Source organism: Canariomyces notabilis, assembly GCF_033297395.1.
Source record: "Canariomyces notabilis strain CBS 508.74 unplaced genomic scaffold N656scaffold_2, whole genome shotgun sequence".
In the NCBI taxonomy this organism is placed as follows: Eukaryota; Fungi; Ascomycota; class Sordariomycetes; order Sordariales; family Chaetomiaceae; genus Canariomyces; species Canariomyces notabilis.
Genome location: NW_027041824.1, coordinates 476,366 through 502,714, shown reverse-complemented (window position 1 = coordinate 502,714; position 26,349 = coordinate 476,366). Strand labels below are relative to the sequence as shown.

Genomic DNA, 26,349 nt, shown 5'->3' with positions numbered 1-26,349 from the left:
ACTTTTGACGCGGTCGCGCGTTCTGCGTGACCTTAAAACACGCGTCGGATCGCGCCCCAGCGCAGCGACAGCCTGTCAGGGGGTGCCTAGACCCACACTCAGCCCCCTCTTTTCAACCGCTGCAAGTACCTGTAGGTTTGGAACTGTCAATCCGACCGGTGCAGTACTCCGTACCTGTATCCATATTCGCAGGTGCCTTCGTTTCGAGCTGCAGAGATCTGCAATCTCGATGCGGGACGATGTGAGATGACCGACGTCCAGTTGAAGAAAAGTTGGAGCTGTGGTCACGTCAGATCGGGCTGGATGCCGGAACTCGCGCCCTACCGATCCGTTATGGTTACCTGTAGCAAAGGGGACCTTTACAGACAGCTTTTACGGAGGTATAGAGGAATAAATTCAGGCCACTTCCTGCCCTTCTTCATTCAATCCGAAATACTTCGTTATGTGCTACATGCATAAATAGACTGGGACTGTCATCATCTTGTGCATCGCATCAGTTTTGTTTTCGAAACATCGAGAAGAGTGGGGCACTTAATCCAGCTAAACTCTAGGTAACTTGCACCTCACTCATACTAGACTTGACACACAAATCGATAGATAGGCTGTGAAAGCTCCGTCACCCTCTCTAGAAGCCGATCTTGACCTAATCACCAGTCCTAGCTTAGTCTCTCATGTCAAACAGCCTGATCATGGCGCAATCTGGACAGTCTGCTCCGTCTGGAACCCTGACAGGCCCTGGTCAGTACGCATCCGCCCTATCACGGTATGGCATCAAAGCTGACGGGACTCGATGGCAAGCCAAACTGGATGCTGTCACACGGCTTCTAGACAGGCTAGCAGAAGACCTCAAGTCTGCCACACTCCAACCCCAAGGTCAGTGCTATCCTGATCCTGCTCGTACCTGGAGGAACAGTATCAGCTGAAGCCTGCTGCAGAACGCGACACTGCCCTCGAGGAATTGAAAGTATATGGTCGCGATCCTCTCTATGCAGACCCTATCTTCACCAGAAGCGTGAGTGCATCACCTTTGCCTTGGCTTGTGGGCAGTGTCTAACCTGCCGCAGGGAATAGAAACTTTAGCGAGACATGCGTTTGACAGTCATTCAGAAACAACATCACGGAACGCTCTCAGGGTACTCTGTAATGCCATGCTGCTCAAACCCGAAGCACGCCAGGCCTTCGTCGACATAGGATACGAAGCCAAAGCCTGCAGCCGACTCAGGACGGAGAATCCAGACGATGAGTTCCTGCTGTCCAGGCTCATCTTCCTCACAACCTACGGTACAAGCATCAATCTACCAAGTCTGATAGAGCAACACCACGTGGCCGACTCTATTATCCAAAACCTCTCAAGGCACGCCGCCCGGTTTTCCACAGGAAAACCAGCCACGAGTCCAATGGAGGACATGGCCTTGGTAGAAACTCTGAAGCTCCTTTTCAACGTAACCCGCTTCTGCAGTGACCATACCAGCTTCTTCGACCCTGCATTACCGCACATCACGACCATCCTTTGCGCTCTTGACCTCCCAACACCACAAGCCCAAAGCCCCCTAGATCCTCCTTTCAGCCCGCTCATCAACGCGCTCATGAACCTCGACTTCAGCACCCCGACTGCCCAAGCCGCCCTCTACCCCGCCTCAACACCCACCTCCGTCGCCGACCCTCTCATCCAATTGCTCGACATCTCCATGAAACGCTACACCGACACTAACCTCGACCAACTCGTCACTCCGCTCATCTGCGTGCTCTCAATGCTCTACGACCATGCACCATCACCATCACCGTCACCGCCCAGAACTGCGGATGCGACCAGCAGCAGCGTGGACGTACGTTGCTTCGTCCAGGAGCGCCTCCTCCCCACCGAAGAAGACCGGAAAACGGTCCTCGGGCGGAGCGACACGCTGCCTTCGCGGTTGCTGCGTAACTGGACGAACCCCCTGGCGCCCGAGTTCAGGAAGCAGATTGCCCGCTTCTACTTCGCCATCTCGGGTAAGGACGTGGTACGCTTCATTGAAAACGTGGGATACGGCTACGCGAGCGGCTTCTTGTTTGAGAACAAGATTCCTCTTCCCGAAGGGGCTGCTGCCGGGGGCAGCGCGAGTGCCAGGGAAGGCGAGGCCGCCGGGGTAAGGAGGGCGGTGAATCCGATCACGGGTCAGTTCCTCGACGAGGAGAGATATCCGGATCTTCCGGAGATGACGGATGGGGAGAAGGAGCGCGAGGCTGAGAGGTTGTTTGTGCTGTTTGAGAGGTGAGTCCTGGTTTTGTTACGGCATCTTTTGGTCCCTTCTTCCCTCTGTTCTTCATATTCGATATCTTCTCCTGGTTGTCATTGCCCGTATTCTTATCTCAACTGCTGACGATCCTTGACCAGGCTGAAGCAGACGGGCGTTATGTCGGTGCAGAACCCGGTTGAAAAGGCCGTGCAGGAGGGTCGGTTCGAGGAGTTGCCTGACGACGCTGATGAAGATAGTGATGCTGTTGAGGACCTAGATTAGCCAAAACAATACCGGGTTTGTATGTAACGTTATGCCGACTTCAATGTATTCGTCTGACTTGGTTGTTCATCTAATGTTCAACAAACCCTGAAGGGACGGGAGTCGGGCAGGGGCAAACTATAACGGAGCCTCATCGGTCAGTTGAAAAGTTTTGCAATGGGTTCAAACGGCCAGGTTCCTTTCCTGTCACGATAATGGGCCTCAAAGCGAAAGATACAACTAATCCAACGTTTGCGGTGTTTGAAGCGCTCGCGATACACAATCCTTCCTGGACTCAAATGAGGGTCAGGGTTAAAGTCAATAGCAAACAATCCAAATTTGCGCTGAACTTTTGAGCGAAACTTGATGACAACTATTTGGCCAATCAAAGGTCTAGCGCATAGCTTTTGGTGGGGCGCTGTGGCTGGTGCCTCAATTTCAGTGGCTTGTACATCATCCACCGCGTCTCCGCCCTTCAGCAGAGCAGCATTCATCCATTCCTTTGCAAATTATCTGAGAGAGTTGAGGTCTTGGGTTTCCTCGGTCAAGGTAAGAGTTTTTGATCTCAAATTGACTTTATTTTCCCATTTTTGGAGATTTGAGCCTATCTAACTTTTGAACCAAGCGCTTTTGAAGGCGCAAGGTGCTCACCAAAAGCGCCTGCCAGTCGCGCATGTCAATCGCGTCCACCTGAGCTTCAGTTTCACGCGCATTGTCATTTCAAGGCATTGACTCTTCTTGGACGTCAATTAGCTGCGACATCGATAAATTCAAAATGCCCTTCGGTGAATATTTCGATGACCCAAGTCCTCCTTTGATCCAGAGCGACCTTCTTGGGTAAGTCGCGACGCGCCTCGTGCCTGCCGTTTTCCACACAGGCTCTTGAGCCCACTCGCATATCGCAGACTGGCTCAACCTTACCCCAGTTCTGCTCGTTTTCTTGCTTGTTGTACGTTGCGTTTGCCACAACGTGGCCACATCAGGAGTGTATCATTCTAATCCATGACGCATAAATTCTGGCCCTGGTCTCACAGCTCGGTCGAAAAGGGCTACTCCCGGGAACAGTCACCAATTGAAGGCGAGGGTATGGGAACGAGCGCGAGCGCAGGCCCAACTGTGGTTACGCTTGACGACCAAGCACCCGCTGGGATGTCGTCGCGTATTCCTGAGGCAGACATGGGTGTTGAGGATGAGGTGGAGGCTGAGCTCGAGGTGTCGCGCGTATCCGCGGTGACTTCATCCATCACCAGGAAACGTGGCAGACCATCGCTCTCAGGTTCAGCTACGCCCGCCAAGTTGACCACACTCAAGACTCCGCGCTCAACGAAGAGTGTTGCCACCGTGAAGAGCGCCGGCCGTAGCACCGGCCGGAAGCGCACTGCTGCAGCTATCGAGGCCGAGCCTGAGACTACACCTGAGCCTAAAGCCGAATCCGAGAGTGAGCCTGAAGCCGAGCCGGCGCGAAAGCGCGGCCGCCCTGCCCGTACTGTGGGTGCTGCTGCTAGCGCACGTCTTGCTGCTAAGGCCGCTAAGAAGCCAACTCGCGGCCGCCCAAAGTCGTCAACTGTAAGCATAGTGGCACGTTCCAGTTCCGCAGATCCACAGAATGCTCACTGTTGCAATAGTCTGCCGAGAAACCAGCAAAAGCTGGACTGCCCAGGAAAGACGCCGTTAACGGCGAGGTTCCCCAGGGCGAGTACGAAGTCGAGGCCATTGTCGACTCGGTGGTTGACGCCGATACCATGGAGCACTACTACTGTGTCAAGTGGAAGGGCTACCCAGACAGCGACAACACATGGGAGCCGAAAAAGAACCTCAAGCATGCCCTTGAGCTCGTGCGCCAATTTGATGCTAAGAAGAAGTCCCAGACGAAGAATGCTGCCAAGGAAGCCAGTGCTAAGAATGACTCCAAAGAGGAAGGGGATGAGCAGAAGCGGAGCACTACGAGGAAGCAGCCCAACGCTGTAAAACCAGTGAAAAAGGGCAAGGGTCCTGGACGACCTCGGAAACGGAGAGGCCGGGCATGATCTGTCTGTCAACCGACCTCTGTCCTTTCTCCCTGCTTCCTTGTTTCCTCTTGATGCCTCGGGCTGGATGGCTGCAAATTGCAGAGTGCGGGTTTCTTTCTCTTTTATGTGTGGTTGCAAATGATCCTAACGGAAGGAAGACATTTTCCAATTGGCTTGGAGCAGTGCAGGTGGGGATGCCCTAAAGCCTGAACAGAGGGCTTCTAATTTTTCGGTCCGGCCAGACAAGTGTTCTCTCCGCCGGGTACCTGGGGAGGATGAACGGATGCATCTGCCGAGTCCGCATGGGTTTGGACGGCTGCAAATGAGCAGTGTATGTACATGTATACATAGCGGCCGGCTACCATAGCTCGGTGAAGCGCATTAGCTTCCACTGCGACGTAGCCTTATAGCCGTCGAACCGCTCTCCCGGGCTATGATGATAGCTTGGCACTCCAATAACTACTTCATAAAGCGCAATTTGTCTCCACGAGCGCTTGATTTTCTTCCAAAATCGCGAAATCCAAATGACAGGCAACGGATATCCAAGTTGAGACACTTCGATTCCATGGACAAATATGTGGTGTTGTTGCCATGGGACAAGTGGACACTCATGCCCTCCTCGATGGAAGGATGGGTGGCAGTGTGGGGCCGAATAACAGAAGGCCGATGAGGTTTTGCTGGCCAGCGCACACTTTGTCAGCGCCTCAGATCTTTCCACATCCCCCAACGCCCAGTCCCATCTCGGCCGCCGTCGCCAAGTGAGAAAGAGCAGCTCGGGGTCAACTGATTCGGCTGCTTTCAGTCTGACAACCCACCGACAGCGAAACCGAAGAAAGCCAAAAAGCAAAGATGGACGCGCTTCGCTCTGCGCTGCAGCCCATCACGCACAACCTGCCCGGCCCGATCCGCGACCTCGGCGTGTCCATCATCGGCGACACGTGCTACAAGGCCCTGCTGCTCGACGTCGATCTCGAAAACACCGAGTGCGTCAAGCTGGCTGTCAGCAAGGCGCTGGGAATCGGAATTGTGGGCGCGTCGTCGATCGTCAAGGTGCCCCAGATCGTCAAGCTGGTGCAGTCGCAATCGGCCAGCGGCGTCTCGTTCCTCTCATACTTGCTTGAGACGAGCAGCTACCTCATCTCGCTCGCCTACAACTACCGGAATGCGTTTCCCTTCAGCACCTACGGCGAGACGGCGCTCGTGCTGGGGCAGAATGTCATCATCACGGTGCTCGTCCTTAACTACAGCGGCCGCGCCGGCATGGCCGCCCTGTTCGTCGCCGCCCTTGCCACGAGCGTCGTGACGCTCTTCAACGCAAACATCCTGGACATGCAGAAACTCAGCTACCTGCAGGTCGGCGCCGGCGCTCTGGGCGTTGCGAGCAAGATCCCCCAGATCTTGGCGATTTGGCAGGAGGGCGGCACAGGCCAGCTGAGCGCCTTTGCGGTGAGTTTCTCTAGACGTCGAGACTACAAGCAGCAGTGCGAGCTGGTTTGGGTTACGTGGTCGCTGACATTGTTGCTTCGAATACAGGTGTTCAACTACCTTCTCGGCTCGCTCACGCGCATTTTCACGACCCTGCAGGAGGTGGATGACAAGCTGATCCTGTACGGGTTTGTAGCGGGCTTCGCCCTGAACCTAGTGCTCGCACTGCAGATGGTCTACTACTGGAATGCACCTTCGGCCAAGGCCAAGGGCAAAAGAAAGGAGGTCCCGGTCGAGGCGCCGTCATCAGCTACAGCCACAGCAGTCCCGAAGAGCAAAGGCCCGACAACACGTCGTCGTGGTTAGAGCAACGACTCCGGTTTCGGACTTTAGTTTGTTATCCGGGCGGGCTGTCGATGGTGGCTGTTCTCTGTTGTAGCGGGCAATCAGAACAAACTTGCCATTGTTTTTGTAGCCACGAACATCTCGGTCGTCTCTTGTCGATGTGACACGATTGCTAACCCACAGCAAATTCTGCGCTGGCGCGAATTCTCATTACTTATAGCGCGATTCAAGGCCTGGCCGCAGCAGTCATGTGGTCGCGTGCCAGGTAACCTTCGCCAATTCCGCCTAGTGTCGGGGCCGTATCTCCATTTTGGCCAAATCCCAGGGTCGCCTGCAACCCGGAAGGTCCCCGAGCTCCCCGGAACTCCGGGAGACGAGAGAGGTGCGGTATCGCAGAAAGAGACCATGTCCATCTTTTTATGCCCGGCCGACTGTGGTCTAGACTTGCACTATCACAGGTGTATCCGTACTAGTAACGTTAACATTGACGCTTTGCGCTAAAGGCACCCTTCAACTGTTTTTACCCCACAAGACTGTGCATGTCAGTTTATCGATTCCAATCCCGAGGGCTCTTGATAAGGGTTGACGCGTTCAGGGGCCCTCCAGATTGGGCAGGTCTGGGTTACATAACCAAACTAATTGCAGAAAGATCTCACCTGCTCACAAGACCAAACCCGGAGAAGCTTGAAGAGCTCCATGGAACAGGCTCACCGCCACATGGTTGGCGATGTTTGGCTCCAGAACACACCGACAACGCATCTGACGGGCCTATCACCCGCCTATCATTGTACCTGGGGCATGTGAAATGGCTGGATCCACCAGCCGCCCGACACAGCGGTCCCCGGTGTTGAACAGATGCATTGACAACCGCCGGGGATAAAATGGAGACGGATCTGCTCGTCGTGTTCTCATCCCGTCTCTAGATGGCGCCATCGCCTCACCTCTTCTGTATTGCGTTTGCGTCAAGTGCCGTTGCGTGCTTCATCCGTTTATCCCCGCTCTCCCAGTGTTCCTGCTGTTTAAGCAGATTGACAGAAGGCATTCATCGGTTGGTGGGGGTCGACGTGTCTCATCTTTTTCGATTTCTCTTCTGAGTGGGATAAGGCAGGGCGCCACCTACGTCGTGTTTCCTACCCTGATATTGGCTCCCTTTTGGTGTACAATTTTCTTGAGAAGAATCCTACTGTTTAGCTCAGACAGTAAAACGAGCTGTTAAGGCTGTTGAGGCACATCGCCGCCGTGAGAGAAACCTGACCATCACCTACTTCCCTCGTACCTTCCCGCATAGGTATTCGACAGGAGCAGGAAACCACAAATGTCGCCAGACCTCAACTCGCTTCCACCCTCACCGGCCCCGGGCACGAGCATCCCCGTCAATCTGACGCGCAGCGGCAACACCAACGGTGTTCCCAACGGCGTCGACAAGATGCCCAACATCCTGTACATCATGGCCGACCAGCTAGCCGCTCCGCTGCTGAAGATGTACAACCCAGATTCGCAGATCCTCACGCCGAACCTGGACGCCCTTGCCGCCCGATCGGTCCAGTTCGACTCGGCCTACTGCCCGTCCCCGCTGTGCGCACCGTCCAGAATGAGCATGATCACAGGCCTGCTGCCCATGAAGATCGGAGCCTTCGACAACGCCGCCCAGATCTCGAGCGACATCCCCACCTACGCCCACTACCTCCGCCTGCGCGGGTACCATACCGTGCTCGCGGGCAAGATGCACTTCGTCGGGGACCAGCTGCACGGCTACGAGACGCGCTTGACGAGCGACATCTACCCTGGCGACTTCGGGTGGGTCGTCAACTGGGACGAGCCGGATACCAGGCTGGAGTGGTACCACAATGCGAGCTCCATCCTGCAAGCGGGCGTTTGTGTGAGGAGTAACCAGCTGGATTACGACGAGGAGGTCATGTACCGGTCAACGCAGTTCCTCTATGACCACGTCCGGGAAGGGCCGGGGGCGAGGCCGTTTTGTTTGACGGTAAGTTGCACGTGAAAACGCCAAACACTTTCCTCTTTGTAGATGGGGGTCGCATCAAAGGCCGCGTGATTGGTTGCTTTGGTGCCCCCCGCACGCACTTCTGGTGTGTGGTGTGCAAGCTGTCGTACTGCGTAATGGTACCTTGGACAAACAGTCGGGCTGACAGGCCGTGGCATCATTGGTACGGTACCCTTTAGGTCTCCCTGACGCACCCCCACGACCCCTACACCATCGAACAAAAGTACTGGGACCTCTACGAGGGCGTCGACATCGACCTGCCCAAGGTCCAGATTCCCAAGGAGGAGCAAGACCCGCACAGCAAGCGCCTCCTCAAGGTGTGCGACCTCTGGGACCAAGACTTCAGCGAGGATCAGATCAAGCGGGCGAGGAGGGCTTACTATGGCGCCGTCAGCTATGTGGACGACTGTGTTGGCAAGCTGCTCGACGTGCTCAAGCGCTGCCGGCTGGATAAGAACACCATTGTCATCTTCAGCGGCGACCACGGAGACATGCTCGGCGAAAGGGGCCTGTGGTAAGCTAGTACTCAGTCTCCTTTTCCCCAGCTGAGCCTTCTAGACCAAACGGAACTCGCCTCAATAACACTCCCGCCAGGTACAAAATGAACTACTTTGAGAACTCCGTCCGCGTGCCCCTGCTGGTCTCTTACCCGCAGTGGTTCGCTCCGCACCGCGTCTCTTCCAACGTTTCGACGCTCGACATCCTCCCCACCATGTGCGACCTGGTCGGCACTAAGCCAGCCCCCTTCCTGCCCATGGATGGCGTCTCGCTGCTACCGCACCTCGAGGGCCGCTCCGCCGACGGCCACGACGAGGTCTTTGCCGAGTACACGGGCGAGGGCACCGTCCGGCCGCTGATGATGATCCGCCGCGCCAAGTGGAAGTACGTCACTTGCCCCGCCGACGGGTCGCAGCTGTACGATCTAGAGGCGGATCCGCTGGAGCTGGTGGACCTGGTCAAGAGCGGGGCCGTGGCAAGGGACGAGAAGGTGAGGAAGGTGTTTGAGGGCTTCGAGAGGGAAGCGAGGGAGAGATGGGACTTTGACGCCATCACTAAGGAGGTGCTGCTCTCGCAGCGGAAAAGGCGCTTGGTCTGGGGTGCATTGACCAAGGGCCGGTTTACCAGTTGGGATTACAACCCCGAGGATGATGGAAGAGAGAAGTGAGTCCCTCTCCCTGGTCGACTGGGTATTTGGTCCGATGAATGGCAGGTTTGCTGACCCAGTCACAGGTATATCCGCTCGCACATTCCACTCGACGACCTCGAGCGCAGGGCGCGGTTCCCGGCGGTTGACGAGTTTGGTCGAGAGACTGGGACAGCCATCAGAGCTGATCAGGCTGGCTCTCATGGACAGTGACCGCCGTCTACTCCTGCTTCACGACGAATGGAACAGACGGTGACCGATGTAGGTATGGTGCAGTCAATTTCGGAGCTCCGAGACAACCCGGTCGGAGTTGGGCGTTTGGACCCGGGCAATTCGAGCGCTGCTTACTGTCTAGGATAATGGGGTATTATGTTTTAATCAATATCATTGTTCAGCTTGAGAAGCCCTCGCTGAGCCTGTCTTCTAGGGTGTGGCTGTCTGGCCGGCTCGTTTCATGTGAGTTGTAGGTTCCCCTCAACGGTGCGCGCAATTTATTGGGCTATTCGAGGCGTCCAGCCTCAATGACATTCATGAACATGCAAGGAAGGTGTCGAAAGTCAGCTTATCACAAACCTCCCCTCGAAAAGACTCAGAACATCCTCCAAGCCAGTGCGAACGTCTGTCCTTCGACCGAAGTCACGTTGTGGCCTCGCACAACGACGGTCGCGTCTCCCTCAGGGATCCCCTCCCACACGACCTGCTCAACATTGTTCTTCCTATCATACTCCCTGTCCGTCCGCTTGTTCTTTGCCGCGTCATCCCTTTGCTTCTTGGTCTTTGCCGGGAATTCCTTGGCCAGCTGGTTGCCATGCCGCTCAACCTTGCCCCCCGGCGCCACGACAATCAGGTCCAAATCATTCTGCAACTCCTCGCCCTTGGGGTCCGTCCAGACCAGCGTCACCTTGAGTGTCTTGCCACCCTCCTTGATGGGGATGGCAAAGCTGAACTCGTCGAATGTATTGAGGGCCCCCGTGTCCGGAGTTGGATTCTCGTCGCGGAAGCCGGCCGAGCCGTCGGCGGCTGCAAGGACTCCAGTGCTGCTGCTGCTGCCGTCCTCGGAGGTCTCAGTATCAGCGGACACGACCACAATGCTGTTGGCCGCGTCGACCCGCCCCCACCCGCTCGCCTCGTTGGGGCTCTTGCCGGCCTCGGTCGGGGTGTACTGGCCCGCGAGCTCGACGGCGCCGTTGATGAGCAGCGCCTTGATCAGCGCCGCGCTGGGCGCCCGCGTGCGCCCGTCGCGCGCCAGCGCCTCGCGCACCACGGCACAGCACCCGGCCACCAGCGGCGTCGCCATGGACGTGCCCCCGAGGAACATGAACTTGGAGTCGGCGCTGGCGCCCCACGACCCGGAGTCCCGCGTCACTAGCCTGCTGCGGGTCGAGAGGATGCAGGTCCCCGGGGCGACGACGTCGGGCTTGATGCGCCCTTCGCGGGTGGGGCCCCGGGACGAGAAGGCGGCCATGCCGTGGTCGTTGTTGGCCATGTTGTCGTGGCTCAGGGGCTGTTTCGGGTAGCCGAAGCGCGAGTACTTGACGCTGATGTCGTGGCGGAGTGATTCGGATGCGCCCACCGTGATGCAGTTCTTGGCCGCCGCCTCGGCGCCGATCTGTGAGCGGTCGACTCGTCCGTCTTGGGGTCTCCGGTCCATGCCGTCGTTGCCTGCCGCGAAGAGGATCATCATGTCGCGGTGTTTGTGGACAAAGTCGTCGATTTCCGATGACGAGTCGTTGTATTCGATCTGGAAGAAGGGGTCTGGTGATGAGCCCCAGCTGTTGGTGTGGATGCGCGCGCCATCCTTGGTGTAGGGTTTCTCAAAGAGTTCGCGGAGGTCATCTGGGATGCCCCCCAACCCGCCGCGCGCGTCGAGGAGCGACTGCACGACGAGCGTGGCTTTGGGCGCGGCGCCCTGCACCCGTTCGCCGTTGTCTGCCGTCTCATTATCGCCCAGCACGGAACCGCACACGTGTGTCCCGTGGCCGTCGGGATCGGACGAAACCCCGCTGCGACCCAGCGGGTACAGCGCCGTGACGCGCACCGTGACGTTGCCGGTGGGCCCCGGGCTGGTCTTGAAGGCGTTGCGCACTTCGGCGGGTTGGATGGAGCCGTTGTCGAACCCCAGTGTCGGCGACGCAGACGACTTGTCCGTCGCCTTCGTACTCGGTGCCGTTGACCGGGTGGACGGCTTGGTCGAGGCGCAGAATGCCACGAGCAACCGTGTTGTGCAGCTTGGCGGGATGGACCTGGTGGATGCTCTTGACCTCGTCTAGCTCGGCCACATCGGACAGGTAGCGGCGCTGCACCGTGATGCGGGCCTTGTGGCCCTGCGTCTGCAGGGAGGCCGGGTCCAGGCGTGCGGCGGCTGCAAGGCTCGATATGAGATCAGGAGTTGTGGTCACGTCTGCGTGGAACTCGACGTTAACGGCCACGGGATGCTCGGTGTTAGCTGGTGCTGGGAGCAGTCGATGGGTGGCTGAGGATGCCGGCGGGACCTCCTTCAAGCGAGACTCAATCACGAAATGCGGCTGGTAGACGTTGGCGTAGGTGATGTAGTCCAGAGCTTGAACTTCGGAGAGATCCTGGAAGAGAAGTTAGCGAGAGTATCCGTACACACTGCCTAGCCACATCATATAAGGGGCTAAACGTATGACATGTACAGTACATACCTCAGGCTCATAGAGGCAGAGATATGTGCCGTCAGACACCTTTTCCCTGATTTTGACATGCTTGTCGGCGAGCTCCTGCTTGATCTCCTTGGTCAGGGGAGCGTTGATCTGGATGAGGATGTGGTTCGAGTCCTTGGCTGTCTCCTGCACCAGTCCGAAAGCCCTCAGGGTTTCGACGGGGGCATCGGGGTCAATGGAGTTGCCGTTGATGGTGATGATTGCCATGTTTTTGCAGTGTAAGAGTGATTGGTTTCAGTTCACCTGAGTACATGTAGGTAATCCCCAAGCGGATAGATTCACATCATCCTCAACTCCCGTTCACAGAGGACACAGCAACAGACTGGATATGGGTCTGAATTTATACCTAGATATGCTATGCCTGTATCTCAGTCGCTCCTCCCTCGGTTCTTTCTGTTCTCCCGAAGCATCGGGGAAACCGAGTAATAATGGCGCACATCTCCTGCCTTGACAGGTCAAGTCTGGCCTATCATGATGTATCCCACAAATGCAGCCTTTCGGCGAAGTGAAACTCACTAAGCAACTTCCGTGATCCGTCAGCCACAGTTTACGCCAAGCAAGTCCCCCTCAACCTGGGCATCCGTGAACGTGGTATTGGTCCTGAATGCGGTTTACCTTGGGAGTTCTAGATGGGCCTATTTCTCATGAAACTTAAGGTAGTGTTCTTGAAAGCACCAGGTCTCTTGAATGAATACCTCTCTCCTACCGGACGCAACGTGCCTCCATTTCCAAGTCATAGATTGGTCGACACGTCTTGGTGATGAATCAATATGGTCATGATGAAGGCTGGAAGCCAAGATTCAGACTGTCAGCTGCCATAGGTAATCACAAAGGCTGAGCTGAGCAGCCATTACCATGGATGATGTATCACATCGATGCTACCTAAGAGACGGGGCGTTCTTGCTCGTAAAGGTCCTTTGTCGGTAAAGGGCGTCTCGGCCCGTAGTTAGTATGAAGACATGACCACTTTCAGCTCCGAAGCCGAGCCCCGATCCGGAGCAGCCTCATCAGCCGGTATGACGTCGATCCGAGGCCGGGTACCAAACCGATGGTAGCCGTCCATAACGCCCGACATGAATTTGGTATACCCACTAGTAGCCAAATGCCTTACTTAGAGGCTACTAAGGTGTGCTTCCGAGGGCTTGCAGCTTAAGCCACGATGCTTGGATCCTGGTAGTACTGGGTACTAGTTCTAGGCATTCGGTACTCCCCCTTTTCGTCCTGGAAACCGCGAGGATATGACTCGGCTCCAGCTCTCTTTCTCTCCCATACTCATGCTCTGTGTTCCTTTTCGCCCCTCGGCGTCATCGTAATTCACCTTTTCTTTCCTCCTTTTCCGCAGTCGTACAACAGCTGCAATCCAATAACCCGCCACCGCAACCATCAACCCAATCCCAACCCATGCAATGGCAAGCCATTTGGTCCCTGCAGCAGCATTCAACCCGATGGTCCTTCCGAGGGCATTGATCTTATCCTGAGCAACCCTAGCGCCGATACTCGCCAGCAGCCCCCCCAGGATAAGAAAGAGCAACGCCAACGAGACGGCGCCCAGATTTGACCAAAGTACCAGACCACTACTGACGCCGTCGTCGGGGATAAACATGCTCGTTACCGAAGCGAGAAATGTGAGGCCTGTGAATCCGACGCCCAGCGCAAACAGGACCGTCATGGCTTTGATGAGCGAGTTGAGGCTGTCCAGCGCCAACTCGACGTCCGCCGTCAGCCCCAGGTCGGAAAGGGACAGGTTGAGGTTGAGCAGCGGCCCGACGTCGAGGGTGAGGGTCTTGTTGAGGAGGGCGGGGATGGAAAATCCGACTTCTTTCATCATGATTAAATTGAAATTAGTTCGGTACTATATCACCACCACTGATGATATATGGCAGGGAGGTGGCATCCATACCTGCAAAGCCAGGGTGGCATTCCGTGACGTTGCGGCGCCCATCTTGCGTGAAATCGCCTTCACAAATCCGAAGGGCATGCAGTGAATAAAAGTCGCGAATGTGCAGCTGCTCGGCCAGGCGGTCGGCAATGTCGTTGTTGATGTCGTTGACTGCGCCGCTGGCTGCACTTCCGGCACTGGCCACCGCTGAGGCTGCCGAGTCGCACGCTTTGCCGAGAACGTTTGGGAGGTCATTGCAAATATTTCGAGTCTCAACGGTTCTGGTGGGTGTAGTGATGGTGCGAGAGGCAAGCCGGTCTATCAGATTCTTTCCGAGACCCGTGGTGTTGACCTAGATGAAGAAACGTGTCAGTTAAGACATACATGCAAGAAGTCGATAAGCAAACGGCAGACGAGGTTTGACTTGCGGCTATGATGTCGTAGTCTTCTAGGACGCCAGCATCATTCCCCGCGAGCAGGGCCAACATCAGCAAGATGAAGGCACCGAGGGAACAGAGTAGCGGGACGAGTCGGGACAGGGAAAAGCCCGCGGCCATGGTTGGTAGCGACTGGCGAGTGACCGGAAGAGAGCTCTCAGTTTTCAGTTACCTATGTGAGTCGCAATCCAGGAGCGTAATAATAGAGACATCAGTTCGGTGGGTACTTCAGGGGACAGCTATCATACCGAAGGGTAAAGAGGAAACTTTAATCTTCAGAGCAGAGACATGTTTTCTGCATGTGGTATGACGGATACTCCCTAGACACCATACACCCTTGAAATGGGGCTCATTCAAACGGTAATGTCAATGCCAGGCCGTCACTGTGTTGCTTGTTCTCGAGATACAGAGACCCAAGACAGTGAAGCAACTTGAAACACGGCAAAGCATAGCTTCAACTTCATTCAGTGCCAGGTTCCTGCACGCTTTTTTGGCCAACTGACTTTTGGTGTGAGGGTGTTTGTACGTCATGAGGTCCTGCTTGTCTGGACATGAGATGATGCACGACAATCGGGTGGACGGGGTTGGTCAGTTCCGGTGTACTGCTTGGGCTTGTCTCTGCCACAAATGGACAGAACGACGTGGTAAACCAATAGGCAGAGTTGCCCAAACGCCCAATCAAGGTATTCAGGTTGGACACCTGCATCTGGTTTCCAGGCATCTCGTGCGACCAACTCCTTCTTGGTGGTGATCGTTAGAATTGAGCGGAGCCGTTACAGCCCGTGTGTCTCAATAACATAGCTCTCAAACTGTCTTGTGGGCACCTTTCTCTCAAAGAGAATGTCCAGCTCCTCGTACGTTCGCCCCTTGGTCTCAGGCACCCTGAAGAAGGCCCATACAAAGCACAAAGCGGCAAGTCCGCCAAAGAAGAAGCCCAACTTTCCCTGCATATTGGCCTCATCCGGGTTGATCATGTACGGGATTGCGACGGTCATGATGCACCCCAGAGCGCCTTGTGCAGCTGTAGCAAAGGCGATGCTCTTCGACCGGACGCGCGTGGCGCTCGCCTCGGATATGATGACGAAGCATATGGGCCCGATGGAGATGTCGTAGAAGAAGTTCCAGACAAGCATGAGCGAAGACTCGGCCCAGGCAACGCCCGACGGCCGTCCAGGGATGCAGTCGAGGATGCCGATTATTATTTGCAGGACGATGAGGAAAAAGAGGCCTGAGTTGTAGATGGTGCGGCGGCCGTAACGGACAATCAGGGGCCATGATAGAATGGTTCCGAGGAAGCCAACGGCTGCGATGCGACGTTAGCTATCAGACCTTCCTTCAGTAGAGAGCTTCTCACCAAGGAAGCCGATGCCCATAGAGAAGGCATCCTCTTTAGAAAGTCCCGCCAGCTGAAAGAAGTAGGTGCCGTAGTTGATCAGGTAAATCCCGCTCAGCACCTGCGTGCAGTACACTCCCACGGAAATCTCGGTCCGGCGGAGGTTGACGCCCCTGAAGCAATCCCAGTACGTGCTGCCCATTTCCAGCTCCCTCTCCAGGCGGTCCGTCTCGACAATCGCAGCCAGGGTCCGCCGGACATTGACCTTCCCGGACGCCAACCGCCGCAACACGTGCTCCGCCTCGGCCAACCGCCCCTTGCGGACCAGCCACCACGGACTCTCAGGCACAAACAGCAGACCCGGCAGGATGATCAGAGACCAGAACCATTGCAGCGCAAATGGGATCGAGTACGCCCAGTGATCATGCAGCTTGCTGGTCCCCGCACAAACCCCATTCGCAAGAAGCTGGCCCATGACGAAGCAGAGGTTGACATAGCTAGTCAGAACCCCCCTGATAGCCATGGGACAGACCTCGGACGAGTACGCCGGGGCAATCACGGCGTAGCAGCCCAGAACCAACCCGCCAAGCAGCTCACCCGCAAGAAGCACGGGGAGCGACCGCGCAAAGAACTGGATGAAGATCAGTCCCGTGGTCAGCGCGACGCAGGCGCCAAACGTCCACTTGCGGCCGTACCGCTCCATGGGGTACCCGGCCACGAGCGCGCCCACGACCTGGCCCACGGGGTTGCCCATCGACAGGCCGGTTTGCCAGGACGCGGCGATGATGTATTGCCCTTCGAAGAGGTAGCCAAAGTCGGATTGGAACTGCGGCATAGCGTAGAGGTTCCCCAGCAGCTGGGGGTCGAAGGCCAGCATGATCACCCCGAGCGAGACAAAGATTGACCAGCCCATGGCGGCGGGATAGAGCCGGCATGCCTCGAGAAAGCCCAGGTTGCGTTCGAATTGGACAGCCTCGTCGAGTCCACCATCGTGATCGGTGTTGCTTGAGACATCCTTGACTATATGATTATGTCCCGTGTCGGTGTTGGTCGGTAGTGGTGCTCCCATCTTTGGTCCTGGCCCGGAACTTGAAAGGTTCAGAAGATGACGGTTGGAATTCTCAGAGGGGGGACGCTGTTGATAATGATGGGACGAGATTCCCGCATCCTCCGAGTCCGGCGAGTCGTTATCTCGAAGAAGAGGTGTCCGCTCACACGAAGACCAAACCCCGGCCGAAGCCGAAGGATGGGACACGTCGGCCATCATCCCATGTTACGGTAGTTATCCCATCTTAAGGTAGTGCTATCTATCTGGCGGCGCTTTACCCCGTCAAGAAAGACTGTGCAACTTGGAACTGCCGTGGAAGCGCACTGCCGACCTTCCCAAACGGGGATAACGTTACAGCTATCTCCGGGTTGATAGTGATACGAGGCTGCGAATTTGTTCTGACGATTCCTAGCAGCTCGGGAAGCACTCGACAGCGTGTTGGTTTGGTTGCTTTTGGGCGTGTGTGGAAGAGACTGGTTGGTTTTCGTTGGAAACCTCGAGGGTGTGGACATGGTCAGGGGTAACTCGTTCTGTCCATGACCCTGAAGTGACGTTAGACTTTAGAGACCCTGGCCCAAAAATGTTTTTTGCAGCTTTGGAATCTGCAGGGGGTATGTACAATACAACGTCAGGGCCAGGCTTTGTTAAGAGGGGTAGTTGAGAGGCCGAATTTTGGCTGTGAAAATTTGGCTGCACTAACAGATGTCCCCCCATCTCAAAGTACCGCGCCCGTGTTGAATGTTCCCATTCCAGCCCAGCACCTTCCCATGCCTGGTCCAACACTGAACCTACCAGATACCTAATCAACCATGCCCAACCTAACCGCGGCCTCTGACCCCTTCGGAATCTCAAACGGCCTCTCAACAGGCACAAGCCCCATCTCGACCAGCTCCTGCTCCGTCACCTCAGGCCTCTCGTCCAAGACCCTCTTCAAATCCCTCGCTCGTTGCGTCACATCCTCGATGCTCACAACAAGCTCCCTCGCCCAGCGCTCGCTAAGCGCGGCGGGGATTCCAATCTGAATGCTCCTATAAGGAAGTTTCTCCAAGCGGACGGTGCGCTCGGGATCCCACTGGATGCGCACCCCGGGAAGTTTCTGCTTCTGCTCCTGCATTTTTGTTGTTGTGCCTGAGGTGCCCCCTTCTAGTTCAACCTCACTTGGTGCGTTTTCCGCCGTGGGACTGCGTGAGGAAGTACTACCAGCACTAGACAAGACGCCCTGCTCCAGGAGCCAGATGAAATCGGCGTGCTTCATTTTGAGCGCCAGGATGCGCTCCTGCCCGGGGTCCTTGTACGAGTAACCCGCCCGGTAGAGCATCCACGCCCAACTCGGCTTGATCCAGGTCATGCGCGACGTGCGGAACGCGGGCGAGGCGTCGAGCTGCTGCTTCTCGACGGCTGCCGAGGCGATGGTGCGGTTGTAGGCTTGGTACACGGTGATGGTTTCGTCGTCATATGACGCGCGGATCTGTTTGTACGGTGTTGCTGCCATTTGTCTGAAGCTGTCTGGTCTCTGTGGTAGGTGAGGTGCTCCTCGGAGAGTGACAGCCTGAGAGAGACTAAGGGTTTAGGTTGAGTCTCGAGATCAATATGGAATGCCATGTAAGATGATAATCATGATTTCTACGTGTAGGTGCAGCTAGTCGGGTTTAATGTCTGGTCGTCTTATCTGAGCAGAAATCGTTGTGCTCAACTCGCCGGTGACTCAGGGGTTTAAGAGGCTGGCACTGCCCCCCTAGAATCACTCTTTCGATTTATGATAGGTTACAACCCGCATTGCCTCAATTCGGGGCTGACAGGTGCTACGGCGGATAGGGAAAAGGTATTCAATGCGGATGGGATTGGCGACAACCATCAGGATGTTCAATGGTTTGATGGATACATGCACGGGAACTGACTGGCGGCCTCCAAGGGTTTCTTGGAGGATGGCTCAAACCAATTTTAACTCCACGCCATCCTCTTCGCCCCAGTCAACCATACCGGCGCCCCACGGATCCATCCAGCCTTCCAAGAAGCACGTCTCTTGCACACAATACGTTCCCTCATTTGCAGGTCTCAGTGCCACCGGCTTAGTACATCCGTGGAGCACCCAGATCTCATCACCTGGTTCTAGCGTGCACCCCAGCGCCATCCGTCCTTCGTCGGTAACAGAAAGATAGTGTTTGTACGCAACATGATAAAGAGAGGATATAACCTCTTGGAGCTCCTCCCAACATTGGAATGTGACCACTTCTTTATTCACTCCGGATTTGGTTTCTATTCTGTCGAGGTAGAGGCGGACGACTGACATCAATATCCCTCCCAGGAGCTCAGTCTTGCTGAAGCAGCGGGCGACCAGGCCATTGTCACAATGGCCCTGGGCCAGGATTGCTGCGAGCACGGTCTGTGCTGTTGGGCGGGGCACCTGGCGTTGCGATGGTTCACAGCCCTGAACGGCCGAGGTGACATAGTGGGAGAAATCGAAGTATGTTCTTTCCATGGGGTCAATTCGGCTCCTGATACGGTCTATTCTTCGCCCATGTACAGTCAGTGTCTTTGAATCACACTTGCCGATACGAGGATACATGTTGGATCCTCCCTGGGGTTGCCGTGACAGAGCTTCTGATATCGAGAATGAACTGAGGTGCTCCTCGCGAGTAAATTCTGGTGCCCAAGTTGGCCTTCTTCTGGAGAAAGGCCAGTCTTGGTCGCGATCTCCTGCGCGACAAAGACACTCGAAAATATCCAGTCGATTAGACCCTTGAACAATTGCCTTTGCTGTGCAAACTTGGACTTCCAGTTCAGAATCTCGATAGTTTGGCTCGATTACTATGCGTGGGTCAAGGTTGAGACCCAGGAATGCGTATATACGATCTTGAGGAACCGAAGTCTGCATATTCGGCGAGATAGAGGACAGCAACTGCGTGATGCTATGGTACGGTACTGACTGAGGATCCTCTGGGAGATGCAAGCTTTTCCAGGTTCGTTGCATGATTGGCACTATTCTCCGGCCGCGGGAAGACAGGGTTATGTCGTCGGGGCCAACCGGCGGCGGCAATACCCCCTCCCTCTCAATCCAATCGATCATTCCGCATATCCAGTAGAGGCCTTCGAGAGGAATGGCCGAGATTCCAATAAGGATGCCGGAGCGTAACGGTAGAACGACTTCTTGGAAGGCCCAGGCCCGTGAAAACCAAGAGCTTCCGAGGTACTTGTAAAGTTGCCTGAGTGCCAACTGCTCATCGTCCCGATGCATGGCTATATCATGTTTCTTTATGAACACGTCGCCCAGCAGTATGGTTTGCAAGCGCTGGAAAAGATCTTCCTTTGCAGACCTCTTTCAAGGGCATCGTTTGCAATCTCGCAGACAAAGTCCAGAGAAGAGCATGCGGGTAGGTCGTCGCAACCTAACCAGACAAGCACCCGGAAGCACGACCTATAGATCTGGCCCATAATCTTCACCTGGTGGTTTCGCTTTGCGGTATCCGCCTGGTTGATGCAGACCTGGTCTACCCAGAGGTACCCTGTCGAGCAATGACGTACGGCACGATTCAATGCGCGTTCGAGATCCTCGTTGATGCGCAGTACGGTTCCGGTACTGAGTGCCAGCGAGTGGTTGAGGAGATTTGGGCCCCATACATATGAGATCGTCTCGTATGGCGGTGCATGGTCGATGGTCGTGTGGATGAGCGAGAAATCCCACTGCTGGGAGGAGTCAGAGGTGCCGGTAACTCTCAGCAAGCTGATCTCGTGCTCTTGTTGGAGCGGATGGTACTCGTAAAGAGGAAGAGAGCGGCACACCATCATGTAAGAAATTCGTTCAGTCCTGAAGAACAAACGAGCGGGAAATATTTGTTTTTTGCTCCTGCCGTGGCAAAATACGGGTCTCCTAGCCGGGGGCCCGGAGGACGGAAGGGGCGATGGAATTGGGATGGCGGTGCCTTCTAAAGGTGTGCAACTACGCGTAGCCCTGAAGCCAGTCAGGGGCTTCGTCCACCTGCAGACAATTTCCACCTTACAACCAATAGACAACCACCACGAATCCCATCACCACTTTAGCGTACGCGTACTCGGAGCCTTACTGTGATTTTCCAACAGTAGGGAAGGCTCACTGGGGCAAGTCAGACACAGCTCACCCTAGCTAAGTTTGTGGTTGTTGTATACCGGTACGCTTAACGTCCAGGGGGCCAAAGGCCAATACGATACAAAGCCGTGTAGGGACGTGCTGTGCTAGGTTTTATATACAACATAGTACTGCCCATACAGCAACTCGAGTCCAGAGGACATTTCGACGGAGTGAAACCGTCTGCAAGATATCACCCCAGCTAAGGACAGTAGCGACGACGAAAGTCCTGAACGAACCAAAATGGAATACGCCCACATTCACACACAACCAGGCTGGTGTTCCCAAAATTCTACAGCACCTTTACTTACGACTTTCGGTATCAGATTTGCAGCCAAAGTAGTAGGAAGTCCATTACCCGGCGAAAAGTATATTACTAACATATAAAGCGCCTTGGGGTAAAGATTTTCTTTCGTTGAACCCTTTCCAACATTCCCGAAGCGTCCCAAGATCTCCAGAACAGAACAGGTGGAGGTTACGGATATCAGCATCATGCAATGCATATGCCCAACCAGCCACCTGAAGCTTATTGAAACTAGTGGTCGCAGCAGATAAAGTCGTGGCCTCCTGGGCAACCCGGTTCTAGCACCCAGGCACGGTCAGTCTCTCTTTACGACAGCACATGGCATTCATTGGTTCCCCATTGCTCACTTTTGTTCGGCTTCTTGCAAGAATTCTTCCAGAGGCACTGCGTGCCCTTGCCCTGACCGTGGCAGGGCTTCACAATACAGCCCCTGATGTGGTCAGGGTCGTTGGGGCACGGCTTGTTACCCGGGGAGCCAGAGTGCGGCTGTCCGCCCCATTTGTCGCGGCAATCCTTGTAGTCGAGGCAGATGCAGTCATCGCCCCATCCGCTGGAGCAGCGACCTCCGGCCGTGGCGAAAACCGGGGCAGCGATGGCGGCAAGGAAGAGCATGGAGAGCTTCATGATGATGGCTTAGGGTGATGAAGTAGTAGCAGTAGGCTATCAAAGGTCGTAAGATAGTTTCTCAGGTAGGCTCCTGTAGTTCTCTCTGTGGAGAATGAGTTGGAACCCCAGTCTGGCACTTCTCGAGAGGTGGGATCTCTCTTTAAATAGACACTGACGAGGACATAGCTGGCCCTGCCCGGGATCGCGAAAGTTCCGATTATCGTAGTATACACGAAACGGTCACATCAAGGTGTGGTTGCCAAAGCTTCATCTTCCCGATGAAAACGCTGGCAGTAAGCTGAGGCATCTCTCAACCAGAGGACAAGATGTCCAGATCATCCGGGGCCCCGATATTTGAGCCTCAGCCCCGAGCGCCTCCGGGTCCCTGGGACCAATCGCCAAGCAAATTGAAAGTCTGTAACACACCAATTACTAGCACGGACAGTTCCTGCATTAACAATGCAGCTTGGCTGGGAGTTAGAGCACGGGAACATCATTCCGAGCGTTGAAGTGCGAGGTACACGGCAGGCATTTGGAAGAGCAACTTCAAGCGTAAGATCAGGCTACGGCCACGACCGCCATAGAGTCAGGTATCTTGACGACATGGTCATATACAATGCCATAAGAGGGACTCTTCAGCGTCCTCGTTAGATGACATTTATTATATCAGTTACGTTTGACCCTACCAGAGCAGCCTCGCCAACGTTCAATGCTTGGCAGCGGGTGTGGCTATGCTGTATACATAGGTAGGTACTCCAGATAGGTTTCAGTCCAGTCGATGCCGTACTACACTGTTGGTATCACGGGGACTATCGAGATACCTTAACTACAAGTTCTCGTGATATGGCGTACGGCTTTTCGTCTGTGACTACTAGTAATTGCTGTTGTGCTCTATAGGTACTACCTGGCAGTGTCCGGGTGCTATTTCTAGATCATTCCAGCTTGGGATATCATGAGGATGTTCTTCTCAACACCCGAACATTCCGAGGCTTACCAACAAATTAAACATGGCTCAAAACTCACTTTTTATACTCTCCGACAAATAGACAACCTGAACTTGCGGGATATGTAGGTACGGATACTCCAGTTTCCGGGTTAGGGTTCCCCTTTTTACCCCTTTTCCTGCACCTCCAATGTCCCACTCATGTTTTTCTGGCCACCTCAAGTGCCTCATCAACGAACAAGTGGAATGGAACACACCATGTAAAAATATGTCATTAACAGTTCTAGACACTTGGTTGGCCGCCAGCGAACTGGAAGAGGTTCCTCCGATATCCATGCTTGGCATCGTCACAACCACATTCAAAGGTATTTAGCCAAATCTCCAGTTCGGGGCCACTGGCCGCGTTCCACTGGACAGATCTTCACGTCTGAGACGACAGCTTCTACTGATGAGCAATGGTAATTTCTCCAGTATCAAGCAGGCTCGTGTAGAGAAACCTTGAACCTCTTCTAATCCACACACAAGCTACTCGACGCGCCTCCAAGGACAGCCACAATGCAACTACGCCGTCTTGTCTCAGTCCTATCCCTAGGTCATGTTATTACAGCATTTCAAACGCATGCAGATACACACGAAATATGCCTATCAAGTCCACTGCTACAGCATGAAGTTCACGTTGAGCAACCCATCTGCGCTGCACATACAATCCAGCCAGCACAGAACTTCATCCAGGTTGAGCCGGAGCTGTGGGATGAGAATGACGAGCGTTACATTCCTGCCAAGGACTACAAGCTCTCACCACCATGGAAAGGACCTGAGAGCTGTTTCACCGAATTTTGCATCTACTCCAACAAGGAGATAGGCGGGAGCGGCATGGTTTTGATCACAGCAGCCCGCCAGGCCTACCTCGCGGCCAAATTTCCTGTACCTGCTCAGTCAAGCATCGAACCAACGGCCTATTACGAGAAAAAAATTCCTGGGAAGGGAATTGGGCTTGTCGCCAACCGAACCATCCACAAAGGCGAGATCATCTTCCGGGCCTTGCCGGCGATGCTGATACAAGCGACGCCACATATGGACCTGGACCCGGAAGTGCGGGAGGACCTGTATCGCCAAGCGGTTGACAAACTGCCCGAATCCACCCGGGAGAAATTCATGAAACAAATGGGTGACACCATCTACGCCAAAATGGAGAAGAACGCGTTCCGCTTATACACGGATGGCGACAAGGCGCACTCGGCGCACCTGGCCAGCTATCCCGACGTTAGCAGGTTTAACCATGATTGCCGGCCCAAGTACAACTCACTTTCCCCTCGCCCCTTTCATCGATGTCATGGACTTGCTAACCTGCCATACCTACCCTTAGCCTGCACTACCGCCTGCGCAACCTAACCCACATCACGGTGGCCGTGCGGGACATCCCCGCGGGCGAGGAGCTAACCATCAGCTACATCTACGGGCAGGAAGTCAAGTCCGAGCGGCAATCCCAGCTTCGGGCATGGGGGTTTGAGTGTTCGTGCCAGCAATGCACCCTTTCCGAGGCCGACTCGGCAGCATCCGACACGCGCATCCGGCTGATCAAGGAGCTCGAGGAGGAAATCGAATCCAAAATGGCCAGCAAAGACCGCGGCGACGCAATCAGGCCCGAGATGGGCGGCAAACTGGTCGAGCTGTACCTCGCCGAGCGCCTCGACACGTACCTGGCCCCGGCCTTCACGCGTGCGGCGCTGATCTATTCCATGTTTGGGAACGAGGAAAAGGCGAGGGAGTTTGCCACTCAGGCGGCCGAGGCGTTGGTCAGGGAGTATGGCCCGGATGCGAGGGACTATGGGTCCATGAAGAGCTTGGCTGAGGATCCGAAGGGGCATTGGTCGTGGGGGATCAAGGTTGTTAGTGGAGAGGGAGTTGGAGAGGGGAGGAATAGGACAAGGGGAAAGGGGAAGTAGCATAGAAGGTGAAGGAGACTACCTACCTAACATCGGTAGGTACCTACCTACCTGGCCTAGATAATCCGGTGCTAAAAGGGACGAACAAGGCTGTGTAGGTAGCTCCGGGCCCTAAGGAGATTAAACGCTATTATTGTGCTGCAATTCACCATCTCGTGCAAATCAACAAAGACGCTCAGTGGCCAGGCAGTACTCATGTAATTTACTAGGTCACACTCAAGGCATTGCTAAGGTACTGTATTGGGTTATGTAATGGTATTCAGGTCCTACCTCTGTGTATCAATCTGAGGGTAGGTATAGGTACCTTAGGTACACTATCAAGGGTCAAGGCCAAACGCTGCTTGACAGGTATTGATGACTGATTCACCCAGTACCTAACGTAACCGGGCTCGGAATCTTTCAGAGTGCAACATCAACTCTGTCCTCCTCCTCGTCCACGAACGGGCACATACCATTCGTCTCGGTAAGTGGTGATCAAGATTCCGAACGAAATGGCTGACATTGTGAGCCGCCACAAGATGGAGATCCTTTCTCTGGCGTCGGGACCCAGATGGCGCAGGAGAGCAAAAAGTTCGGATAGAAGTGCGGAGAACCGCGCCTCCCGAGGCTGGGGAGTCCCGTCCCTCAGTGCTACGGCACTCTCATGGACATGTAGGATGCCGTACTTGACCAGATCTCCGTTGCAGAACCTGGTGGGCTCCATGTAGTCATTGCACCAGAAGCATTGCGGGCATCTATTCCCCCGGGGGTTGCGGCAGTGGTCGCAGTCGTTGTTGTTCCGGCTGACCCCGTCCACCGACAAGTCCCTGCAGTGGCAGCACCACATGTACCGCTCAGTGTTGAGCCTGCTTGACATGAGAACCTCACCACTCGTCAGCATAATGGGCTGCTTTTGCCCGTTAGCGAGCACGGTGATGTCCTTCGCGGGTTCGCCGCAGTTTGAGCAGGACAGAGAGGACGAGAGTGGGAGGTCCTCACCAAGGGCAGCGAAGATATTGACCCGGTTGTAGCTGCGGTCTCCGTAGCACCCCTTCCCGCACTGCCAGTAGGCCGCAAAGACTTGGTGGCAAAAGAGCTCCTTGAACCGGCCCAGGCGGACCTCCACGGCGATTCGGTGATTGCGGAGGTTCATGTAAACCTCGGGGGTATGGCCTAGGGGATTGGCGGAAACCCTGGGGTATGGGTCTCGCATGTGCTCTTCTTCGGAACGGACCGTGTACAAAGCCTCAAGCAACCGGTGATTCAGCACCCGCTCGGGACTACGGGGACGGGGAATATGTTCAAAGTTGGCAGAGTAGCCGTCCTCCATATAGTCCCATGCGTCGAGGCCATTCGGTCGTCCTGATGCGAGCCGGGGGTTGACATTTCCGTACGGAGGTGGCCGCGGGTCGAGGTTGTCGTAAGAAGGAAGCGACTCGGAGTCGCTCTCGTCCTGGTCTTGCGGCCGTACAGCCCGGCGTGGATGGTTGTCTCGGGTATTATCGCGTCGGCTCATGTTGGTGTTATTCAGATGACGCGTTTGAACTCTCAAATGTCAAAGCAAGAAGGGGAAAAGACAACTTGGGATTCGCTTGGGATGGTCGGCTTGATATAGGCAAAATCCGGAGTGATGGTAGAGAATAGGAGAGAATAGGTTAGTTGTTGGAATCGAGACAGCGGTAT

The 26,349-nt window shown here is 55.2% G+C and overlaps 12 protein-coding genes across 12 annotated transcripts; 5 read left to right on the top strand and 7 right to left on the bottom strand.

Annotated features, from left to right (window-relative positions):
* Positions 1-474: 474 nt before the first annotated feature.
* Positions 475-2,498, top strand: N656DRAFT_744933 (uncharacterized protein; the record flags this gene model as incomplete). The annotated part of the gene is made up of 6 exons (XM_064812888.1): positions 475-551; positions 655-738; positions 799-873; positions 936-1,012; positions 1,065-2,251; positions 2,375-2,498. The coding sequence occupies exons 2-6, from the start codon at positions 672-674 to the stop codon at positions 2,496-2,498; spliced, it is 1,530 nt and encodes a 509-aa protein (XP_064673735.1). The 5' UTR covers positions 475-551; positions 655-671.
* Positions 2,499-2,847: 349 nt separating this feature from the next.
* N656DRAFT_228485 (uncharacterized protein) lies at positions 2,848-4,682 on the top strand. Its single transcript, XM_064808947.1, has 3 exons — positions 2,848-3,026; positions 3,231-3,314; positions 3,512-4,682. The coding sequence occupies exons 2-3, from the start codon at positions 3,253-3,255 to the stop codon at positions 4,443-4,445; spliced, it is 996 nt and encodes a 331-aa protein (XP_064673734.1). The 5' UTR covers positions 2,848-3,026; positions 3,231-3,252; the 3' UTR covers positions 4,446-4,682.
* Positions 4,683-5,335: 653 nt separating this feature from the next.
* N656DRAFT_794497 (mannose-P-dolichol utilization defect 1 protein) lies at positions 5,336-6,277 on the top strand (the record flags this gene model as incomplete). The annotated part of the gene is made up of 2 exons (XM_064817283.1): positions 5,336-5,932; positions 6,020-6,277. 2 exons carry the CDS (start codon positions 5,336-5,338, stop codon positions 6,275-6,277), a joined length of 855 nt encoding a protein of 284 aa, XP_064673733.1.
* Positions 6,278-7,571: 1,294 nt separating this feature from the next.
* N656DRAFT_794496 (choline-sulfatase) lies at positions 7,572-9,618 on the top strand (the record flags this gene model as incomplete). The annotated part of the gene is made up of 4 exons (XM_064817282.1): positions 7,572-8,243; positions 8,441-8,775; positions 8,856-9,422; positions 9,492-9,618. The coding sequence occupies 4 exons, from the start codon at positions 7,572-7,574 to the stop codon at positions 9,616-9,618; spliced, it is 1,701 nt and encodes a 566-aa protein (XP_064673732.1).
* A 376-nt stretch (positions 9,619-9,994) lies between these two features.
* Positions 9,995-12,296, bottom strand: N656DRAFT_841660 (putative subtilisin; the record flags this gene model as incomplete). The annotated part of the gene is made up of 3 exons (XM_064819007.1): positions 9,995-11,473; positions 11,523-11,984; positions 12,072-12,296. 3 exons carry the CDS (start codon positions 12,294-12,296, stop codon positions 9,995-9,997), a joined length of 2,166 nt encoding a protein of 721 aa, XP_064673731.1.
* A 985-nt stretch (positions 12,297-13,281) lies between these two features.
* Positions 13,282-14,525, bottom strand: N656DRAFT_765172 (uncharacterized protein; the record flags this gene model as incomplete). The annotated part of the gene is made up of 3 exons (XM_064813385.1): positions 13,282-13,907; positions 13,990-14,320; positions 14,376-14,525. 3 exons carry the CDS (start codon positions 14,523-14,525, stop codon positions 13,282-13,284), a joined length of 1,107 nt encoding a protein of 368 aa, XP_064673730.1.
* A 653-nt stretch (positions 14,526-15,178) lies between these two features.
* N656DRAFT_700576 (sugar transporter) lies at positions 15,179-16,807 on the bottom strand (the record flags this gene model as incomplete). Its single annotated transcript, XM_064810877.1, has 2 exons — positions 15,179-15,708; positions 15,760-16,807. The coding sequence occupies 2 exons, from the start codon at positions 16,805-16,807 to the stop codon at positions 15,179-15,181; spliced, it is 1,578 nt and encodes a 525-aa protein (XP_064673729.1).
* A 778-nt stretch (positions 16,808-17,585) lies between these two features.
* On the bottom strand, positions 17,586-18,278 carry N656DRAFT_794492 (uncharacterized protein; the record flags this gene model as incomplete). Its single annotated transcript, XM_064817281.1, has 1 exon — positions 17,586-18,278. One exon carries the CDS (start codon positions 18,276-18,278, stop codon positions 17,586-17,588), a length of 693 nt encoding a protein of 230 aa, XP_064673728.1.
* A 219-nt stretch (positions 18,279-18,497) lies between these two features.
* Positions 18,498-20,226, bottom strand: N656DRAFT_228350 (uncharacterized protein). Its single transcript, XM_064808946.1, has one exon. It carries the CDS (start codon positions 20,019-20,021, stop codon positions 18,717-18,719), a length of 1,305 nt encoding a protein of 434 aa, XP_064673727.1. The 5' UTR covers positions 20,022-20,226; the 3' UTR covers positions 18,498-18,716.
* Positions 20,227-21,423: 1,197 nt separating this feature from the next.
* On the bottom strand, positions 21,424-21,846 carry N656DRAFT_841656 (uncharacterized protein; the record flags this gene model as incomplete). Its single annotated transcript, XM_064819006.1, has 2 exons — positions 21,540-21,846; positions 21,424-21,470 (listed from the first exon to the last, which is right to left on the bottom strand). The coding sequence occupies exons 1-2, from the start codon at positions 21,814-21,816 to the stop codon at positions 21,424-21,426; spliced, it is 324 nt and encodes a 107-aa protein (XP_064673726.1). The 5' UTR covers positions 21,817-21,846.
* Positions 21,847-23,174: 1,328 nt separating this feature from the next.
* N656DRAFT_774356 (SET domain-containing protein) lies at positions 23,175-24,830 on the top strand. The gene is made up of 2 exons (XM_064814253.1): positions 23,175-24,036; positions 24,108-24,830. Exons 1-2 carry the CDS (start codon positions 23,297-23,299, stop codon positions 24,685-24,687), a joined length of 1,320 nt encoding a protein of 439 aa, XP_064673725.1. The 5' UTR covers positions 23,175-23,296; the 3' UTR covers positions 24,688-24,830.
* A 269-nt stretch (positions 24,831-25,099) lies between these two features.
* N656DRAFT_765167 (uncharacterized protein) lies at positions 25,100-26,182 on the bottom strand (the record flags this gene model as incomplete). The annotated part of the gene is made up of 1 exon (XM_064813384.1): positions 25,100-26,182. One exon carries the CDS (start codon positions 26,180-26,182, stop codon positions 25,100-25,102), a length of 1,083 nt encoding a protein of 360 aa, XP_064673724.1.
* Positions 26,183-26,349: the final 167 nt, after the last annotated feature.